Source organism: Rhopalosiphum maidis, chromosome 4 (assembly GCF_003676215.2).
Source record: "Rhopalosiphum maidis isolate BTI-1 chromosome 4, ASM367621v3, whole genome shotgun sequence".
NCBI classification, from domain to species: Eukaryota; Metazoa; Arthropoda; class Insecta; order Hemiptera; family Aphididae; genus Rhopalosiphum; species Rhopalosiphum maidis.
Genome location: NC_040880.1, coordinates 49,455,079 through 49,475,597, shown reverse-complemented (window position 1 = coordinate 49,475,597; position 20,519 = coordinate 49,455,079). Strand labels below are relative to the sequence as shown.

Below are 20,519 nucleotides of genomic sequence, written 5' to 3'. Positions count from 1 at the left end.
TATGAAAATAACCAAATCAATAAGTAGTTATTGTCAAACTAAAATTATTAATAAAAATTATTTGTTTAGTATAATCATAATTAATTATACATCGGATGTTAAGGGAAACCTAGATACAATTTTACTAAAATATTAAAGTATGTATTGGTTGCTAGTAGCGACCTAGGTACTGCATACTACAAATATAATACTATTTATAGTCCGTGAAGGTCTTATAACTGGTTGCTAGTAGCAAGTAGCAACCTGATTTAACAAGCTATACTGCCTATACTTATTACTTATACTGTAAGTATATAAAACGCTTATTATAAATATAAGGTTATGTGGTAATTGGATACGATTTGATTATTATATGGTTGTTATTAGTGCATTGAAAAACGATTATTATAATAACTTATTAAAGTAAATGTGCATATATATATATATATTATAGTTTTAAAATATGTACAGGTAATAAGTATATAATTGTAATAAAACAAATATTAAGGAGATATGTACATACTAAAAAAAATTGATTGGTATATAATATATACTATAGGTACTAGAACTCCAGTATTGCTTATTGAGTTTGTAATTTATGTATTTAATACTTCTGAGAACCCTCCCACTATGTTATAAGTACCAATAGTACCAACTAGATTCAATTTCAAAGAAGGGCTGAAGTCAAAAATCAAAGCACTATTACTATTGCAAAACGTGATGACAAACAAAATTAAAAAAAAAAACACATCATTGTAAAATCAATACTTTCATCACCCCGTTCAGAATCTAAAATGCATTTATTTATATAATAGTAATTATATAATTAAATACACAAACTGTACAAATAAACGCTGTAAAATCTACTTAGTAATATAAACTGATTGACCGACTTCCCTCAGAATCATTTTTCGTATGTCATAATTTACCATTAAATTTAACTTTAATACATAAATAACAGTAACTACTCCTCATCACTGTACATCAGAAGCCGTACTTTTGCCATTGCATCATTATAATAAAAAGTAATTACTGTACATACAAATTCTGCAGTAGTATGTACTATGCTATCACCCAAAGCGTAACGATGTAACTAGAATTACCTATTAATATTTAGAAAATAAATATATTTATGAAATAATTATACCTTAAGATATAAAAACATAGAATGGTCATTAATAGAAATATTATTATAAATTAATAATAAAACATTAAAATAAAAACAACTTATCCGGTCGTTTTTGTGAATTAAATAATACCACACTTAATGACTTATGTTTAATAATAATGTTGTTCTATTATCATTAATTTTACCTTAAGAAGTAATTCTATGTATAATTTTAATTAGACATATTTAAATAATAATTTAATGTAACTTCTATAAGAATGATCCTAAGTATGTTTATCTTTTACTGAATTCCTTCTACTACTTAACATTACATTTGCTATTATATAGTCTTACTCCTACATTTTCAATATTCAACTTTTTAACACTTATTCAACATGTACTTTAATTAATGATAACCATGCCGTTTTAAATATAACAGATTCACAAGGACTGGAACTACACATTTTTCATATTTAAAGTAATTTTAATGTTTTGGTATAGCAGTTAAAAATATATTTTTTATTTAATTATTATCAAAAAAATTGAAGATAGCCAAAACAGTGAGTTATTTAATACGATAGTGGTATCGTATCAAACACGTGGCTCACGCGCTCGTAAATAATTATTCAGTTTTTCTCGAAACTAGAAAAAATTTTAAAAATTAGGAGATTAATAAAATTAAAATGTTGAAACGTTAATATTTTTAGAAAAATAACCTCTACAAAATAGTTATCTTCAATTTTCATTGAAAATAATTAAATAAAAAAATACATTTTTTAACTTACCAAAACATTAAAATTAGTTAAAACATGAAATATTTGTAGTTCTCGTCCCTGTGAATCTTATTAAAAATTCAGAATTATTATATCTTTATAGTTTTAAGAGATGTCGTAATGGGTAAATCCTAACGGGAGTAAGAAGAGTGTCTCTGTATACCTATGTAAATGGTAAATACTTACCTAAATTTTCACTGTTAAAGTTCTTCTTTTTATGAATACATTTTGAATTTATTTAATGAAAACTAATTAACTCAGGGCGGTTCTTTAAAATGTGCAACAAATTTAAATAAATACTTAATGAGCATCTGCATAAACTTAATAAACTTAAATAAAATAAAACCCCTTGTATTTAAAAAATAAATAACAATGTATAAAAAATAAAAATATATTGCATACACAGTATGTTTATATTTTAATGTAACAAAACAGTTTTTATGCATAATTAATAAATAATAGGTAATAACACCAAAGAAATATATTTATATAAAATATTTATTAATTTATACTCGTATAATATCGTTATTATTGAATAATATTCTTAGTTCAATCAACTTTTATGACGTTAAGAAATTAACAGTCACCATCGATGACGATATTGAACAAGTTTAGAATATTAAAACATAAATAATATAATTTTCAAAAAATGTGATTATTTTATGTTGATGAATACATTTAAAATTACGTATTTATTTAATTCTAAATTTAACAGCTATCAATGTGAAAAATTTATTTTATTATGTAATATATTTAAATAATTTAATAAGATGATAGTGCTCACATTATTCTAACTTTGGTTTGATATTTTGTAGATATTTTAAAAAGTAGAAATAAATAATTTTAAAAACTTTATAAGTAACAAAAATGACTAAAGAAAGAAAAATTAACAAAACAACAACAATATCCAATAAAAAGTATTGATACCACGTCAAATTCAACGCGTGAGATTTTAAATGTGGTGCACCTTTATGACGAACTACATATTCCGTCCAGTAAACGACTGATTCTGCTGGTGACATCGGTCGATCTTTAAATCTTTCAGAGCTGATTTTAGCATTTTTCGCGTATCTATAATAGTATTAATTATATATAATTAATATTTAATTCGGTGTTTAATGTTTTTGCTAGTGCTAAGGCTAACTCACTTTTCATTATTAGTGAGATCTAAGATATTTTTTAATAGCTCATCCTTTTCTACTGTTAACAGGTCCATAGAAATTCCCATCCCTGCTTCAACTAAGTTGTCTATGTTTCTAGGTTGATCGTAGAATAGGGGAAATCCAAGAACGGGAACACCTCCGTCTACAGCTTCATATACACCAGATATACCTCCGTGACTAATAAACAATTTTACATTGGGATGCACTAGAAAATAAAGTAAATTATTATATTTACAATATATTCGTATTCTAATAAAAATATCTTACAAAGTATGTCACGCTGAGGAAACCATTTACTTGTCATTACATTTTTTGGTTTATCTTTCATTTCTCCTTCGTATTTCCATAATACCCTCTGAGGTACTTGTGCTAAAGCTTCTTTGAATGCATTTTGAATATGATCTGGTAATGTAGACATTGCTACGACTGAGCCAAATGTAAAATAAATCACTCCATGTGGTGAGTTCTCAATAAACTCCAGTATATCCTTAAATCGATAAAAAAAAAAAATGATTAATTTTATACTAGTTATCAAATTATAATATAGAACATAACCGTCATCCGATGATATTTTTTTCAAAATAATATTTTTTTTTTAATTTATACATCAAATTTAATTTTTCTTAGTTAGACATTTTTTTTAAAAATTGTTACTAAGAATTTCATGCAAAATAATAATTTATAACAATTGCATTACTATATACTTATTAAACTGCAAATTGTATAAATTTGATGAAAATAATCTAATTAAATTCTGTTAGTATTTTTGAATCTACTATCAATCTTTTTAGATTTTAATTGGAATGATGAATGTATTGAATTTATAATTATGTATGTTATCGTTTTGTGTTTAATGTTGTCTATGTGAACTACAAAAATACCACTATTTTTAATTTGAAGTGTTAGGTTTCGTTATATATTTAATTTTTGATACTTTTGGGGCCATAGAATAATCCCCAGATTTTTTAAAATAATCAGTAAAACCAACAAAAAAATAAAATAAAAGTCTTTTTTATGAAGAATTAGTGTTCAGCAAAACTAATATTAAGTTATCAAGCCTTTCTTTTTTTAAACAATTTTTAAATTAGTAAAAATAATTAATTTTTCGTAAAGTAAAATACTTTTTAATATTCATTCAATATTTCAATGAAATACAATCAACTAAAGAGAAGAAATACAAACTACAATAGTTAGTGCATTATACCTTGATGCTAATACGACAAAAAACAATTTTATGATTGTTATTTGATATTATTATAACAAACCCAATTAATAGAATTCGACAAAAAAAAAATAACGATTTAATTATTAGTATTTTTAGATAAAATATGATTTCATATATAATTTAATATACATTTGAAATTGACTGGACTGCGTTCAAATGAATACCACTCACAAAAACAACATTTGACAAAAATGTCTTGATGATTCACTTAAATAATGACTGTTTACAATTAATGCGGAAGGTTTTATAGGTTTCTGTACGTCATATGGTTTCGGTTCAATATACTTAAGCAGATACTCTGTGCAACTTAATGTCAATAAACTGTACGACAATAAAGCAGTATTGGCGAATCGTTAAGCAAACGTTTTAGGAACACCGTAGATAGCCATAAAGTTTGATACTGATGCTGGATTAGACGCATTTCCAAGTTGATTATACTCCAAAAATGAGACCATTGACTGTGGTATTAAGTATTTTGTAGACAACTCCAACTTGGTGGCTATATACGACATACAGTCCAACCAGATGGGTTCGATAAGGACCACATCAAAATCCGTATGAACGAAGCCTTCCAAAATGTCTTTCAATTGTTTATTTCCATGAATAATATCGCAGTAGGATCTCGCTATACGTAGACCGAACCATAGAGTTTTTTCGGTGAATTGTTAGATGTATCGATTCCCGTATAATTTTCGCGGTTACCTTCTATGATTGGAGTTAATACAGTGACATTATGTCCTTTATTTGTCACCGATCGTAGTACCGAGCTGAAAAAGTTCCAATGGCTTTTGCCTGCAATCGTTTCTATTGCTAAAATGTTTACACTTTTCGTCGGTTGCACACATGATCCACAAAACATTGAAAATATTAAAAAAACGGTCAACACATATAAAACTTTTACATTGTAATCCGTATTAAAAAATATAAGCTACTCAGATTAACAGTATATTTTAGAGTGTTCAATAAATAAAATAAATGAAATGTATCTACAAAATAATTGATATGTAATATTTAAACATTGATTTTCCACTGATTAATTAAAGTATTGTATTAATCCCCTCGTATTAATGTTGTAGGTATAGGTAGTCAGTCGTTATTATTTATTGTTAAATATTTTTTAAATAATTTGAAACATTATACAGTTCTGACTTAACAAAAGTATGCCTATTATTATTAAATGGTATTTAATTAAAATGTTCTACCTATGTCTATATAAATGTATGTGTTTGTGTATGTGTGTTATTTAAGATCAAAGAGTAAATTATTTAGAAGATAACAAAATTAAAAAGAAAAGGTACGTCTTATTTTCTTAATCGTAAATGATTAAGTAGAAATTAAGTGGAATTTTCCACTACTTATAATGTTATAATTACTAAGAAATACTTAATTATCAGTATGTTATATTAATAATGTGAATATTGTATCTAGAAGTAAATAGTTATTAATTACTAAGGTCCCAATTATAATAAATTTAATAACATGTAATATAAAGTGATGTAGAAATAATTGACTATAAAGATTAACCTATACTCATTATTTACCAAAAATGTATATTATTTAAAATTAAAACAACTGACTAATTTTTTTTATTATTATTGACAACTTGGATAAATGGTTAAAACTAATAAATAATAATATAAGTTTCATTTTAGAAATTAGAGAAAATGATAATCACTGCAACTTTAATCGATACAAAAATATAAAATATTAAATAATATTATTCCAAATTCAAATTAATTTTTGTTTTTGTATTTTTTTTTATAAATATAATGTATCATATATTATAAAAACTGGTTATATCAAATTTTCAACGTATTACCTTTTAATAAAAAAAAAATGATTAAATATTTTTGTCCTGGTTTATTGTAATTCACATGCATAGATTTATAAATATCAGATTTATACTGGAAATTGTTATATCCCCAAACTATAGAGCTAGAGACTGGTATTAATTTAAAAATACTCGTAAATAAGTAAACACTATCAATTAGATAACTGAAACGATACACCTGAGTCTTAGCTGACAACACATAAAATAGTGGTCATTTTAATATATTAATTTATTTACTGCTCACAATTGATATGTTTCTCGGTGTGTTCAGATGTATTCCTCCGATTTGTATAACACTTGGAGGCATAGGTCTTGGCGCATCGGTAATGTAATGCGTATTTATAAATATCAACGACGGTTTTTTAGGTTCCACTAGATCAAATGGTTGTTCGTCAATTTTTTTCAGTTCCATTTCTTTATATATCAATGCAAACAAACTAAAACCCAGGAGGACAACATTTGATAACCGTTGAACAAACGTTCTGGGTACCGCGTGATGAGCCATCAGATGAGATACAGTTGCTGGATTTGACACGTCTCCGACTAGAGAACGCTCGATGTAGGTGACCATTGGCGATGGAATTACATATATCAGTGGCAAATCCAGCTTAGAAGCTACATAGAATGCACACTCCGACGATAAAACTTCAGTTATAATAATATCATAATTTGATTTACCGCTGTTTAATATTTCTCGCATGTCCCTGTGTCCATAAATAATATTGCAAAAATGACGAGTCATGTTCATGACTAAAGGTATCATCACCGTAGGTTTGCCAAACGTATTTAACGTTTCTATGGCATTCAATGCGATTTTTGATGGTAATTCTACATAGACTTCTGTATAGTTGACACGATTTCCATCGAGAAATGGTGTAAATACGGTAACATTATGACCATTGTCCGACAAAGATCGGAGAACTGTGCTCATAAAATTCCAATGACTCTTCCCGGCAATATTTTCTATTGCAAGAATTTCCAATGCATCAACAGGTATCAAACTGGTAAAAATATAAAACACTAATAACTTTATCGTATGAAACGACGTGTTCATTGTTACGGTTACTTCGAAAGGACTGAATATTGAATTATATATATTTATGTAAATGTTTTTTCATTCCCTATGCAATATTTGTTAATCATACTCGTTGCAAATTATATAGTTAATGAACATGCATGAAATGTATTTATTAAGGTTATCGCTAATTATTCAAATCTAAAATATAATTTATTAATCTTTTTGGAATACCTAGAAATAGTATGATAAATTTAGTAAATTTTAGTTGAATATTATTTAAATATTTAAATTATTTATTAAATAGTATGAAATTTGTGATTTTGTTTCATAAATTAACAGCATGTAAATAAATTGAAAAGTCGATAGCTATAATTCAAAATATAATGCAGATATTGCAGTGTAGTTTTTTCAATATAATATATGGTTAATTGGCAATAGCCTATCTTTTACAATAGTCTAAAATAAAATAAAGTCAAAAACAATTAAAATTTGAAAACTTTTTTCTAATTTAAAAAAAAAACTTGAAAACAGCCATTTTATAGAGTTTTTCATTTATAATATGGAGAAAAAACAATTTTGAAAAGTGTTGAATTTTGAATGAACGAAAGAAATTTCTATTTCAAAAACTAAAACATAATGTTATTGTAAAATTGTTTAGTTTTGGTAACTATAATGCTAAGTAATCCAAACTGTAATTAAGAAAATAGGTACACTGCTCATAGAAATTGTATTTAATATTTGTTTTTATAATATTGTTCAATAAGTTCACTATACATTGTTAATCATATCCAAATTAATTTTAACTCCATTATAGTCTAAAACAAGTATAATCTAATTTGAAAAAAAATTAAATATATTGTATTTAAATTATAATTTGCCTAAACATTTTTAGAGAAGTACCTATCTAAACAATAATACTATTAATAATATTAATTATACTTTGGTGAGGTTATTGATATTACACTGATGTGTGTCACTAATGTTACTTATTATGTTAAAATTCTATCAATGCATTATTGAGGTACGTAAATAGCTTAATTTAACAATAAGTAATATAATTTTTATTTTATTTCAACTAATTAAATTAATAAAATGAAATTTATTATTCCTGAGTACGCAGAAATAGTATTTATTTATTATAAAAAAATTAATAAAAAATCTCACATAAAATATTAACGAGTAATGTGTTCTTTATAATCTATTTAATTAAGAAAATTAGTTATAAAAGTATGAAGACCATATAATTTTAATTTTCATCATAATATTATATTGTATTTTCGAATTAGGTTCTACGTAAATTATCTTCACTAAAATTAATATGAACATTTTATAATACAATTTTTTTAAATAAGATTCTTTAGTCTATAATATTCTATTATAAAATACTAGTTTTCAGATTTTTCTTAAATGTTTCTTTAGAATATTATAATACATTAATAAGCAACATAAACACTTCTATATATATACTGGTCAGATCCAATGACAAATGTCCTCCGTTAAATAGTAATAAAATATAAAAAGTTACTAAGTATGATTAGTGCAAATTTCATTATTAAACTATTTCTTATGCGTATAAACTTTTTAATAAAAAAAAAAGCGTATTACTCTATAAGAACGACAATTGTGAACATATATTTTACTTTAAAATCTGATTCCAAACATGACCTACATTTTAATTTAAATCACATACCATTATGCTAAATATTGATATACAATTGTCTTTCCAAATCAAATGTATATTAAAAACCTTATCATTAAAGCTTTCAATATCAGTGGATAATTATTTTATACCAGTTTAATTTACTCACGTTTGGTATGTTTCTTGAAGGTGTGTTCAGATGTATTCCTCCGATTTGTATAACACTTGGAGGCATAGGTCTTGGCGCATCGGTAATGTAATGCGTATTTATAAATATCAACGACGGTTTTTTAGGTTCCACTAGATCAAATGGTTGTTCGTCAATTTTTTTCAGTTCCATTTCTTTATATATCAATGCAAACAAACTAAAACCCAGGAGGACAACATTTGATAACCGTTGAACAAACGTTCTGGGTACCGCGTGATGAGCCATCAGATGAGATACAGTTGCTGGATTTGACACGTCTCCGACTAGAGAACGCTCGATGTAGGTGACCATTGGCGATGGAATTACATATATCAGTGGCAAATCGAGCTTAGAAGCTACATAGAATGAACATTCCGACGACGCTATTTCTGTGATGACAATATCATAATTTGATTTACCGCTGCTTAATATTTCTCGCATATCCCTGTGTCCATGAATAATATTGCAAAAATGACGAGTCATGTTCATGACTAAAGGTATCATCACCGTAGGTATTCCAAATGTATTTAATGTTTCTACGGCATTCAATGCGATTTTTGATGGTAATTCTACATAGACTTCTGTATAGTTGACACGATTTCCATCGAGAAATGGTGTAAATACGGTAACATTATGACCATTGTCCGACAAAGATCGGAGAACTGCGCTCATAAAATTCCAATGACTCTTCCCGGCAATATTTTCTATTGCAAGAATTTCCAATGCATCAACAGGTATCAAACTGGTAAAAATATAAAACACTAATAACTTCATCGTATGAAACGACGTGTTCATTGTTACGGTTACTTCAAAACGATTGAATATATCATAATATAATATATATTGATGTTTTTTCCTTCCATTTGCTATATTAGTAAATTATACTTATTGCAAAATTACATAGTTAACGTATATACCATAATAAGAAGTTTTTCGAGGTTATTGTAAATTATATATATCTAAACAATAATTAGCTGACCAGTTCTTAGTAGCCAAAATTAGTATGGATTATATTGTCATTGTAATTTTATGTCCTAAAAATGTTTTATCTAGGTTCATACTTCATAGGTACATATTTTAGCAGGTAACTATTTCGTATTAATGCTTTTGAATTTGTAACGATTGCAAATTTTACAAACTGTATAATGTAAATATGACTTTTATATACAAATGTATATTTTTTAATTGTATTCAAACATTTTTTGTTCAAGTTCATATAATAATTGAACAACTAGTAATTATTCAACGTTATCAAGGACTTAGTTAATATAATCTATATTGTTATACCGACTTCTAAAACATAAGTTTATGAAATATTTTAATGAATAGGTAGATAGTTGTCTAACCAGATTATAATAAGTTATATAATTCCTTATTGAACAATAAGTTTTAATAGAAATTCATGTTTATGTGTTTATATTTATTTTTATTTTTGATGAAATACGGTTGGTCTTTTCACATCTTAATCAGTATAACACTATTAATATTATAGAATTAAACTCGACAGACATTTTAGATATTTAAGTGCTTTTTCATAGTATCATACATATTTGTTTTTATTCCTGTAACACTTCTACTTAAAAGGACACTACGGCCACATTTGTAGTTTTTATCAGACAAATTGCGCAAATACTAAATAGTTATTAAATTATATAATCTTAACCGTATTTTTTAAATACTTAAATTAATTTATCGTATACTTTACTTAATGATTAAAAATCATGATAAGAAATATAAGAGTAAGAACTCTTGAAGATAGTAAATATTATCTTTACTATAAGCTATACGACAGTTTATAATACAAATATTATGAAATAAGATATTTTAATATAACATTCTAAATAAAAATAATTTTCCTGCAAGTTTCTTTTTATTATAATAAATTAGTACGTATCAAACTTCTATAAAATATTAATTCTATTCACAGCTTAATTCATAAAATAATACTAATTAATATACTAGAACTAACAAATACTTTAGGTTTTCAGGGATATACGTAAATCTATCGTAAATAATTAATCGCAATCACGATAAATTTACCACTTGGCAATTTATTACAAATGTAATATTTTCCATTTAGTTCACTTATTTAGATTTATATTTTTATAAAAATAAAATTTAAAAATAAAAAAAACTAAAACTTGCTATTGAAAATATGTAACGCCACAAAGAACATTTGTATTATTTTTAAAATCGGTACAATAATTTTTTTATTTTAGCTGCTCTATCTCGGAATTTCGTTTCAATATACTCTTCGACGTTCGACTTTAAATCTATCAATACTTTCTTATTTTTTTAATGTACTTATTATTAAAATGCCAAATCGAAGTATGCATACAACTTAAAGTGGTATGAAACAATTACGAGACGCTACATTGTGAATGTTCACAGTTAACGATAAATTAATTTAACGAAAAAGTGCTATTTCATTATTTCATAGGTACGCTATTTACAATTAACTATTGTGTGGTAAGTTAACATTGCGATCAATTATTTTCAGTCAATTATTTATGATTCAATCATTAAATAAACAAAAATTAATATATTTATAATAATTTGAAATGTATTTTTTATGCCTGCAATGCGCATAATTAATACCATTAAAATTATTTAATCTACATAAATTACATTTAAATAATTATGATAATTAATAATTTACTGCACTTAGTATATTTAAAGATTAATGATACAAGATGCTCATTAGTCATTATTAACTATTTATTTAATTTATTATTATAATAATATTGTACTCAGGTAATATCTTAAAGTTTAAACAAGTTTAAATACTTAATTGATTTTTGGAAATATTAGAAAAAATAGAAAAAAAAAGATTAAAAACCAATAGTAATTATAATTTAATAATTATTTATAAGTAAAATCTTCAATAAGGTTAATTTGAAACCAATTAATAATAAAATCACTCAAATATTTTCAGTGAACGTTATTTGAATAAAAAATTCTAGTAGCAATATACCACCGTGCTGCTAGCTTTGCGGAGTATTCAAAAAATAATCAAACATTTTGAATTAAATATTTATTAAAACAATTTAATATATTTATATATTAAATATGTATGAATTCGTTTTCAAAAGTATTGTTTCAATATTAATTTGTGTTACTTTGATTGCGAGTGAATAACGTTATTATCACGATTAACTTACTTTTGATATAGTTTTTGGTTGACTGAGATGTATACCGGCAATTGGTATCAAATTTTGTGGGATTGGCCTCGATTGTTCAGTAATATGATGGGAGTTGACAAAAACAAGCGAAGGTTTGATAGATTCGACCGAATCATAAGACTGTGGCTGAGTTTTTTTAATTATCCATTCGTGGTATTCTCTTGCGATCAAACTGTATGCCAATAGCGCTGCGTTGATACATCTCTGACCAAATGTTTTGAGAAATGCATGGTTACTTAATATATGGGATACAACTGCAGGGTTTGGTATATGACCAAAAAGTAATGGTTCTATGAATGTCATCATTGGCGAAGGGATAAGGTACACCACAGGAATTTGAAGTATGCCTGCTATGTGTGAAGCACACTCGCTGGCAATCGGTTCAATAAGTAAAATCTCGTAATCAGAATTATTTTTTACCGTTAAAATCTTATTCATGTCTTTGTTATTAAACATAGCGTCACAACGACTTCGTGTAATACTAACGCCTTGAGATATAAGCTGTGTGGTCGGACTAAATGTTTTTAAGACATCTACAAAGCTTATTGAACTTATAGTTGGATAGTCTTTAGATGTATCTATCAAAGAACAGTTCACACCACAAAAATCAATATCGGTAAATGGAGAAAAAATAGTCAAATTGTGTTCTTTTTCTATTAAAGACCGCAATACCGAACTCATGAAATTCCAATGGCTTCTTCCTCCTGTCATCTCAACTGCTAAAATTCGTGCCGAATCGGCTGGCAAAATTATTGTTGACCATCCACATACAAACAATATTGTTATAATCGTTGGTCGTAACATGATTTATTTTGTATAATATTTATTAATATTCTACTCAACGTTAAGCTAACATTCACGTTATTTTCTTTTCTTTTTTTTTGTGACTTTTACTTTCTTCCCTATAAACAATATAAACAAAATGAATATAAATACTAATAATTGATAATTACGATTCAAGTTGTGAGCATAAAATATATAGCTTTATAATGTAAGTATAATATAAAAGTAACACAATTTATAATATCAGATAGGTCGGTATATAATGGTATTTTATGTTATGATCTTGATTTTACAATGAGGTAAATATTTTTTTAACTTATTTTTTGTATCTATCATTGATTTTTTTTATTTGAAGAGCATGCAGTTTATTTCGAAATTTAAAAAATGTAATCTGGTTTTTAATTTGAGGATTTAAAAAATAAAAATGTTACTATTTTTTTTTTTAATATTTGGGAAAACATTACAAAAAACTGCGGGTTAATTATAATATTTACGTATCACCTGCAGTTTTACCATATATTTATACCGTTTTCTATACAAAATATAATTAATTTATAAAGTATTTTGTTTCTTTTTGAATGAACTATATTTTTTCCTTTAGGCAATTAATATTAATATAATGTATGTTTATCAATCAAAAAGCTTGAAAATATAACATTAAATTCCTCATAAATTATGCTTAACAATTAAAAAAAACGTATTTTCAGTTTTTTTTTTTTTTTTAAACGTATTTAAACAAAAATATAGAATATTTCTTCAAATTATTTTAGCTAATGTATTGTAATTTAAACAAAACTTACACTTTAATCACACCTATGCATTATTATTATTATCATTATTATCTTTGCACACACAATCATACTATTTCATGATTATTAAGTAATTAATAAAATAAACGAAATGAAAACAATTGTTGAATTTTCTCATCTAACCTACCACAATTAATATAATTTAAATACTTACTAAATAAATAATAATATTAGGTTTAGCTATTTTAGATAAGAAATAATATCAAAAAATATAAAAAATATTCTCGAATACTAAAATCAATTAATAATTCTAATACAATTACTCATAAAATACCATTATTAATAAATGTTTATCGTAAATGGATAATACTTACCGAATATACAATTAATATTTTAATTATGAAACGAAATAAGATAATTTATTTTTTTTTATAGTTATAAATAAATTAAATTCAAGTTGCAGTATATTAACCTAACTTTTACAGATTGAAAAAAAAAAGTACGTTAAAAACGAGTATACGTGATTATTATAATCAAATGTACAAAAGTCAAAAAGAAAATGGTTATTAGAGGTACTTATGCCATCGCTAATCACTAGTTAATAATAATTCTACTATAGAAACAAAGAACACACACCACACGCACGTGTAAACACTGTAACGAGCAAAGCAGAACTAAAATGATTCCTTTTTTATCATGTACAAATATTATATTAAAATAATAGTAGTATACTAAATTAATCTTATGTTCCTAAATTAATCTTAAAAGTTCTAATATAAGTGGTTTATATTGTATAAAAATTAATTTTAAAGTTCAAATAGTTCAAAATATGTGTAAATTATTTAACAATATTTCGCATTTTATACAAACAAATATAAATTAAATAATTGTGAAAAGTTTCAAATTTCTACGAATGATATATTATAAAGAAGAACAAAAATGTTTACTAAAAGTTAAAATGCCCAATGTCGTCAAAACTTCAAACTTCTTAAAATATTTATATGACCTAACGTTAGACTTTTGTATTTAAACAAAAAATTATGAGAAATCTTAAAAAAGAATTTTCAAATCATAGATATTAAAATAAAAATGTTATAGATTTTTAATTACAAAATAATTCGTAAATGTTCGTGATTTGGTTTATTTGAACTTTAAATGTTTATAAAATAAAATTAAGTCAATGTATTATCTCTTATCTATATTTTTTTTAATTTCTGTAAGAATATGAATATTTGATGAGGAGCCTTATATTAATTTTTATTATTTATATAATCAAACAAAAATATTGTAATTCATAAATAAAAAAAAAAAAAAAACTCAAAGTCAAAAAGTTTCCCGATTATTTTTAAAAATACTGAGAATTATTCCTATTGACTTCCTCTTCCACTATCACTTACAAAAGAAATTAATCTATTACATTTAATTTTCTACCAGAAACTATCCTTGAAATTTAAGATCTAAGTAATTTTTTTTTACTATGAAACGTATACTTACAAACAAATAAAAAAAATAATAAAATGTAGTCATTGTTAAATCAATACATTAAAAAAAAAAAACCAATAATCTATAATATAATAACTTTAACCCACGGCGATAAGTTAAATCATATAAGATATTTATTAAAATAATAACTGATTTGATCATTAGTACACAGTTTATACATATAAATAATAATAGTAATGATTTGTTCATCATCTGTAATGTGAAATTAACTGCAGTCATAAGCGCACACGTAGATATAAATATTCAATAGCAACACTATGAATGATCAATAAGGCAAGGCTATTAACCATCACAGTGCAAAAATATTATAAATGATTAAAGCCGGTGAAAAACTACAACAATTCTAAAATATTCATAAATACCGAAGTACAGTTCAGTTATTGTAACAATTTATACTACTTATATACAAATAACAATCACAACCACATTAATTTTAAATAACACTATGCTACACGAATCACAACACATTGCATATATTTTTGTAAACGCGTATGTGTGTTAATGTGTTGTCTTTCAACAACGGAGGTAATTAAAACTTATAAACTATAGTTTCCATCTTTCGACGTAAAACAAGTAATTAACGATTTCTTATAATTTTGACAACATTCATCAGCATTTTAACTTTGCGCAACAAACGCTATTAAAAATTAATGTGGATAACGCTCAAGTTTTTTTTTTTTTAATTCTAGTAAGAAACACTTTAGAATCTCTTATTAAAATAGCTTTCATGTTTTCGAATAAACATACAATACTTTATCAACATTAAAAGTAAAAAAAATGTAATGAACCTATGTAATTGATTTATTCAATATAAATTAAATAATATATCACTGTATACGAATATTGTAATTTATTACCTATTATTACATTGTTTTAACTATTGAGTTAATTAACAATATGAATAGATTCATGGTATAAATATATAATACATATAAATCAATCAACATAATATTTTGAAAATATAATTAAATATAGAAAAATTAAAAATCTACATAAAAATTTTAAGTTCCGACAATTAATAATTTCAATTTATCAAAATAAATAACATCGTTATTCATTGATATATTATTATTTATAGGAAAAAATCGAAAATTTTTCATACCTATTAATATCTTAATAAGAGTCAAAATAAGTTGTACATTTACTATTCCTACGGCTATAAGTTTTTGAATTATAACAAAATAATAAAAAAATAAATTTTGTAAAATTTTGCCAGTTTACTTAAAATTATAGCTTTTCTTATTTATTTTTCTCCAATTATTAAAAAAAAATACTTAACATCTTTTTCTATTAACCCCCAAAAGTAACAACTATTTCCAATTTTCAACTATAAACCAACATAAAGAGGAAAATTGAAGTATTTCGATTAAAAAACGGTACTTGACATTTTTCATACAAACTTGAACAAGTATTTTTAGTTGAAAATAAAAATAATAATAATTTGTGAATTTTTTAAATCAATAATAGGTAGATTACTCATTAAAAAAAAATATTGGGTAATAATAATAAATAAGTAAGTTCGGTTATTCAATACTATTTTCCGGTAGATCGAATATAGATACAGTTTAAAAACGAAATTGATTAATAAAACTTTTTTAGACTCTTTAGTAAAAAAAATGATCACTCAGATTTTGATTTCGATTTGGTCCATGATGCAAACGTAATTTTTTTTATAAATATAAATGTCTTATAAATAGCATAATAAAATAATAAAATAACCAATATGACAACAGCAATGACGTCCAGTAAAAAATATTGATACCATTTCAAATTGAGCGCCTGAGATTTTAAGTGAGGAGCACCTTTGTGGCGAATAACGTATCTCGTCCAATAATCAACTGCTTTCGACGGTGTCAGTGGACGGTCTTTGAAACGATCAGAAGCAATTTTAGCGTTCTGTATGTATCTAAAAAAAAAAGTTTTTTGTTAAAAAAATTTGAAATCATATTTATTCTGAGCGCAGGTTAATATAGATTTGGCAAATAGTTAACCATACTTTTTATTCTTAACGAGTTCTAAAATAGCCTTCATAAATGTATCCTTAGTCACAGAATCAAGGTTCATTGAAATTGCCATTCCTGCGTCTACTAAATTTCTTAAATTTCTAGATTGATCAAAAAACAAAGGAAATCCGAGAACCGGAACACCGGCATCCACTGCCTCATACACTCCAGATATTCCTCCGTGACTAATAAATAATTTTACATTAGGATGCACTAAAAAATAAATAAATAATTGTTATATTTATTGATAAATATTTTGTCAAAGCTTACCAAGTATATCTCGTTGAGGAAACCATTTTTTTACCATGATATTCTCTGGTTTATCGACCATTTCATCTTCATATTTTAATAACACTCTCTGAGGAACTTGACTCAATACTTGTAGAATGTCGTTTCTAATATTTTCCGGTAGCGAGGATACTGCCACGACAGATCCTAATGTAAAATAAATGACTCCATGTGGTGAGTTTTCTATGAATTCTAAAATATCCTGTAATAGTAATTAATATCAAGAGTTTAAGAGGTGTAACTATTAATATTTTAATACGACTAAGATATAGATTTTTTAGAATTAAATTTTTCATTAATTTTAGTATAAATCTACTTTCCTATGTAAAACAATATCTGAATGAATAATTAATCATATTTCGTCCTGTACAAAAAAATATTTATGTAAATCATTCGGATTTTAAAAAATCAGAATATCTTTCTCGTATCAGTGTTAAACATTATTAATAATTAATTTTTGGTTCGATTGATGTAAACCGTATGTGAATGTGACGTCATCTCCATTGTTTATAATCGTAATAGTAGTGTGTTATTTATTTGATAAATTAAAAATTACTTACGTCAGGTATTTTTTTTGGTGGACTCAGATGTATACCACCGACTTGAATCACACTTGGTGGTATAGGTCTTGGAGCATCGGTTATGAAATGTGCGTTGCTAAATATTATGGAGGGTTTAATAGGTTCGATTTGATCAAAAGACTCTTTACTGGCTATTCTTGCGGTCCAACTTTTGTATTGAAGCAAAAATAATGTATAAAAAAATAACACCGTGTTTGTAAACCGTTCAAACATTGTTCTGGGAATGCTGTGATTAGCTAATACATGAGATACAACAGCTGGGTTTGGATAATGTCCTAAGACAGAACGTTCTAAGTACGATATCAGAGGCGGTGGTGTGACATATATTAATGGTATGTCTAGTTTAACCGATAAATATGAAATGCATTCTGATGCCATTAACTCAATGAAGATGGCATCAAAATCTGATCTAGAATCGGTCAGTATGTTCTTAATGAAATCATTTTCATATAATGTCTTACAACAATTTCGACTATAATCGTTGATAAAATTAATTAAATCGAAATGTGAAGTAAGTTCTATATTTATTTGGTCAATATCCAACCTCAATAAAGTCCTAATTTCTTTTGATACATCTATTTCTGTATAATTTTCCCTGTCACCACTAGGAAATGGTGTCAAAACTGTTATTTGATGACCATGTTCTGTTAATGCTCGAAGTATTCCTTCCATAAAGTTCCAGTGACTCCTTCCAGCTATTGGAGCAATAGCCAAAATTCGTTCACTTCCTACTGGTTCAAAATACAACGTTGCAACGCTGCAATAAAATGTAACAATCAATATCTTAATGAATGTTGTCATAATTATTGTGAGCTCCTCGACCTCTAAAAGAAACAAAAATAATAATTATATTAATGTCACAAATTATCCGTTTGGTAAAAATATTATTAATTTAGATATTCCACTTCTTAAATTTTACATACTCTGATTAATGGGTGTTGAATAGTGAACATGTGTAATTATAGTAGCTATTTAATCTTAAGATTTTAGATTCTGAGAAGATAGTTTAATATATTAAATTGACAATTATTTGATTTTCTGTTTTGTGTCTGTGTATACACGATAAGTAATCAATTAAACACTCAACATTGGGGTAGTTCCTGATAAAAATCATAGAATAGGATTTAGTGTGTACTTTAAGAGAGGTCTTAATCAAAAATAATTGGGGAAAAAAAAACACAAAATTTCAATGCAAAACTGGTTTTTGAAAATACCAATTTTGTTTTTTTTTCTGGTGTACCTTCCTTAAGAACTGATAATCGTAGATACTTGACATTATCACCAAATCAGTGCAGTACCCAGGGGGGGCTTTTGGGCTTAAGCCCACCCCGAAATCTTTTATTTTTAATAGTATATATGTATATATATGTTTTAAATTATTTCCTATTTTCCTATAGAGTTAAGTATGAATGTTTAAGCCCCCACCCGAAAACAAATCGTGAGTACGGCACTGTACCAAATCATTATATTAGCATTTCCTAGACAAACTATATTTAATACTCCAAAATATTTAGACACTTTTTGAAATATTTATAGGCATTTGAAAATGTTATTAATATATATTTTTTTTAATAAATTCCGATAAAAAATCTATCACCGAGTGTATACTCGTAATATTATTTTTTATAAAATAATTTAATACAAGGTTTCCCATGTTTTTCTTATATCTATAGAAAAAATTAAAAATAATATTTTGGTAAAAGTTAAATTAACCTACAGTAATACGAGTATAAATAGTTAAATAAATTACTTTAATAACTATATCAAATGTTTTATTTTAATGTAAAATGCACAGAGCCTTGTATATTTTTAAATAAAAAAATGAATGCCTTCATGTGTTTCTATGTATTCTATTTAGATAAACGGAATTCAAGCTTTAAAAGCTCTTTATAATATATTCAAATAAAAGTGACAGATTGAATTTAAGAAATATAAAAATATAAATAAAGTAACACTTACGATATATAACACATGCAGTATACTATACACTACAAACGTTGGTATGTACTACAAATATATTTTTAATATCTAAATATTCATCAATTATATGAGTTTGGCTGCTTTTTGAGTACAGAACTGCTTACTTGGTAATTGATACAATAACTTGAAATTTATTATACTACATTACATTCAACATTTTATTTAAATAATTGTTGTTATAAGAATACATTAATCACTTTAATATTAGAATCATAAATTAGCTACAAAATAGACAGAGAAACGCTGTAATCGCAGAGTGACATCACACCATTGATGTAATCGACCGCTATAGCAAAAATTATTTAGATAATAATTTTTGTTTATCGATAACCCATTCAGGTTTCACAACTACCGTGTCGTATATCAAAAGTGTTCTTCAGGTTTACATTTAGTTATTATATTTTTATATGTTTGATAATATAATTTTACAATCAATTGAAAATTGTAATTATTGGTTATTTACGTTTATTGTAATGGTCCAAATATACGTTGCCTAATTAGTCCTCTCCAATAAAAAAATGTATATA

General features: G+C 25.4%; 2 protein-coding genes across 4 annotated transcripts; both read right to left on the bottom strand.

Moving 5' to 3' along the window:
* Positions 1-2,560: 2,560 nt before the first annotated feature.
* On the bottom strand, positions 2,561-14,320 carry LOC113556148 (UDP-glucuronosyltransferase 2C1-like). 3 transcript variants are annotated; one of them, XM_026960917.1, is made up of 5 exons: positions 14,012-14,320; positions 12,085-13,007; positions 3,291-3,510; positions 3,009-3,228; positions 2,569-2,931 (listed from the first exon to the last, which is right to left on the bottom strand). In XM_026960917.1, exons 2-5 carry the CDS (start codon positions 12,907-12,909, stop codon positions 2,646-2,648), a joined length of 1,551 nt encoding a protein of 516 aa, XP_026816718.1. In that variant the 5' UTR covers positions 12,910-13,007; positions 14,012-14,320; the 3' UTR covers positions 2,569-2,645. The 3 variants fall into 3 exon arrangements, with proteins under 3 accessions (XP_026816720.1, XP_026816721.1, XP_026816718.1); XM_026960919.1 differs by lacking the exons at positions 12,085-13,007; positions 14,012-14,320 and adding an exon at positions 8,906-9,753 and having other exon boundaries at positions 2,561-2,931; XM_026960920.1 differs by lacking the exons at positions 12,085-13,007; positions 14,012-14,320 and adding an exon at positions 6,324-7,206 and having other exon boundaries at positions 2,565-2,931.
* Positions 14,321-16,340: 2,020 nt separating this feature from the next.
* LOC113556063 (UDP-glucuronosyltransferase 2B2-like) lies at positions 16,341-20,253 on the bottom strand. The gene is made up of 5 exons (XM_026960786.1): positions 19,972-20,253; positions 17,992-18,834; positions 17,414-17,633; positions 17,137-17,356; positions 16,341-17,046 (listed from the first exon to the last, which is right to left on the bottom strand). The coding sequence occupies exons 2-5, from the start codon at positions 18,811-18,813 to the stop codon at positions 16,761-16,763; spliced, it is 1,548 nt and encodes a 515-aa protein (XP_026816587.1). The 5' UTR covers positions 18,814-18,834; positions 19,972-20,253; the 3' UTR covers positions 16,341-16,760.
* Positions 20,254-20,519: the final 266 nt, after the last annotated feature.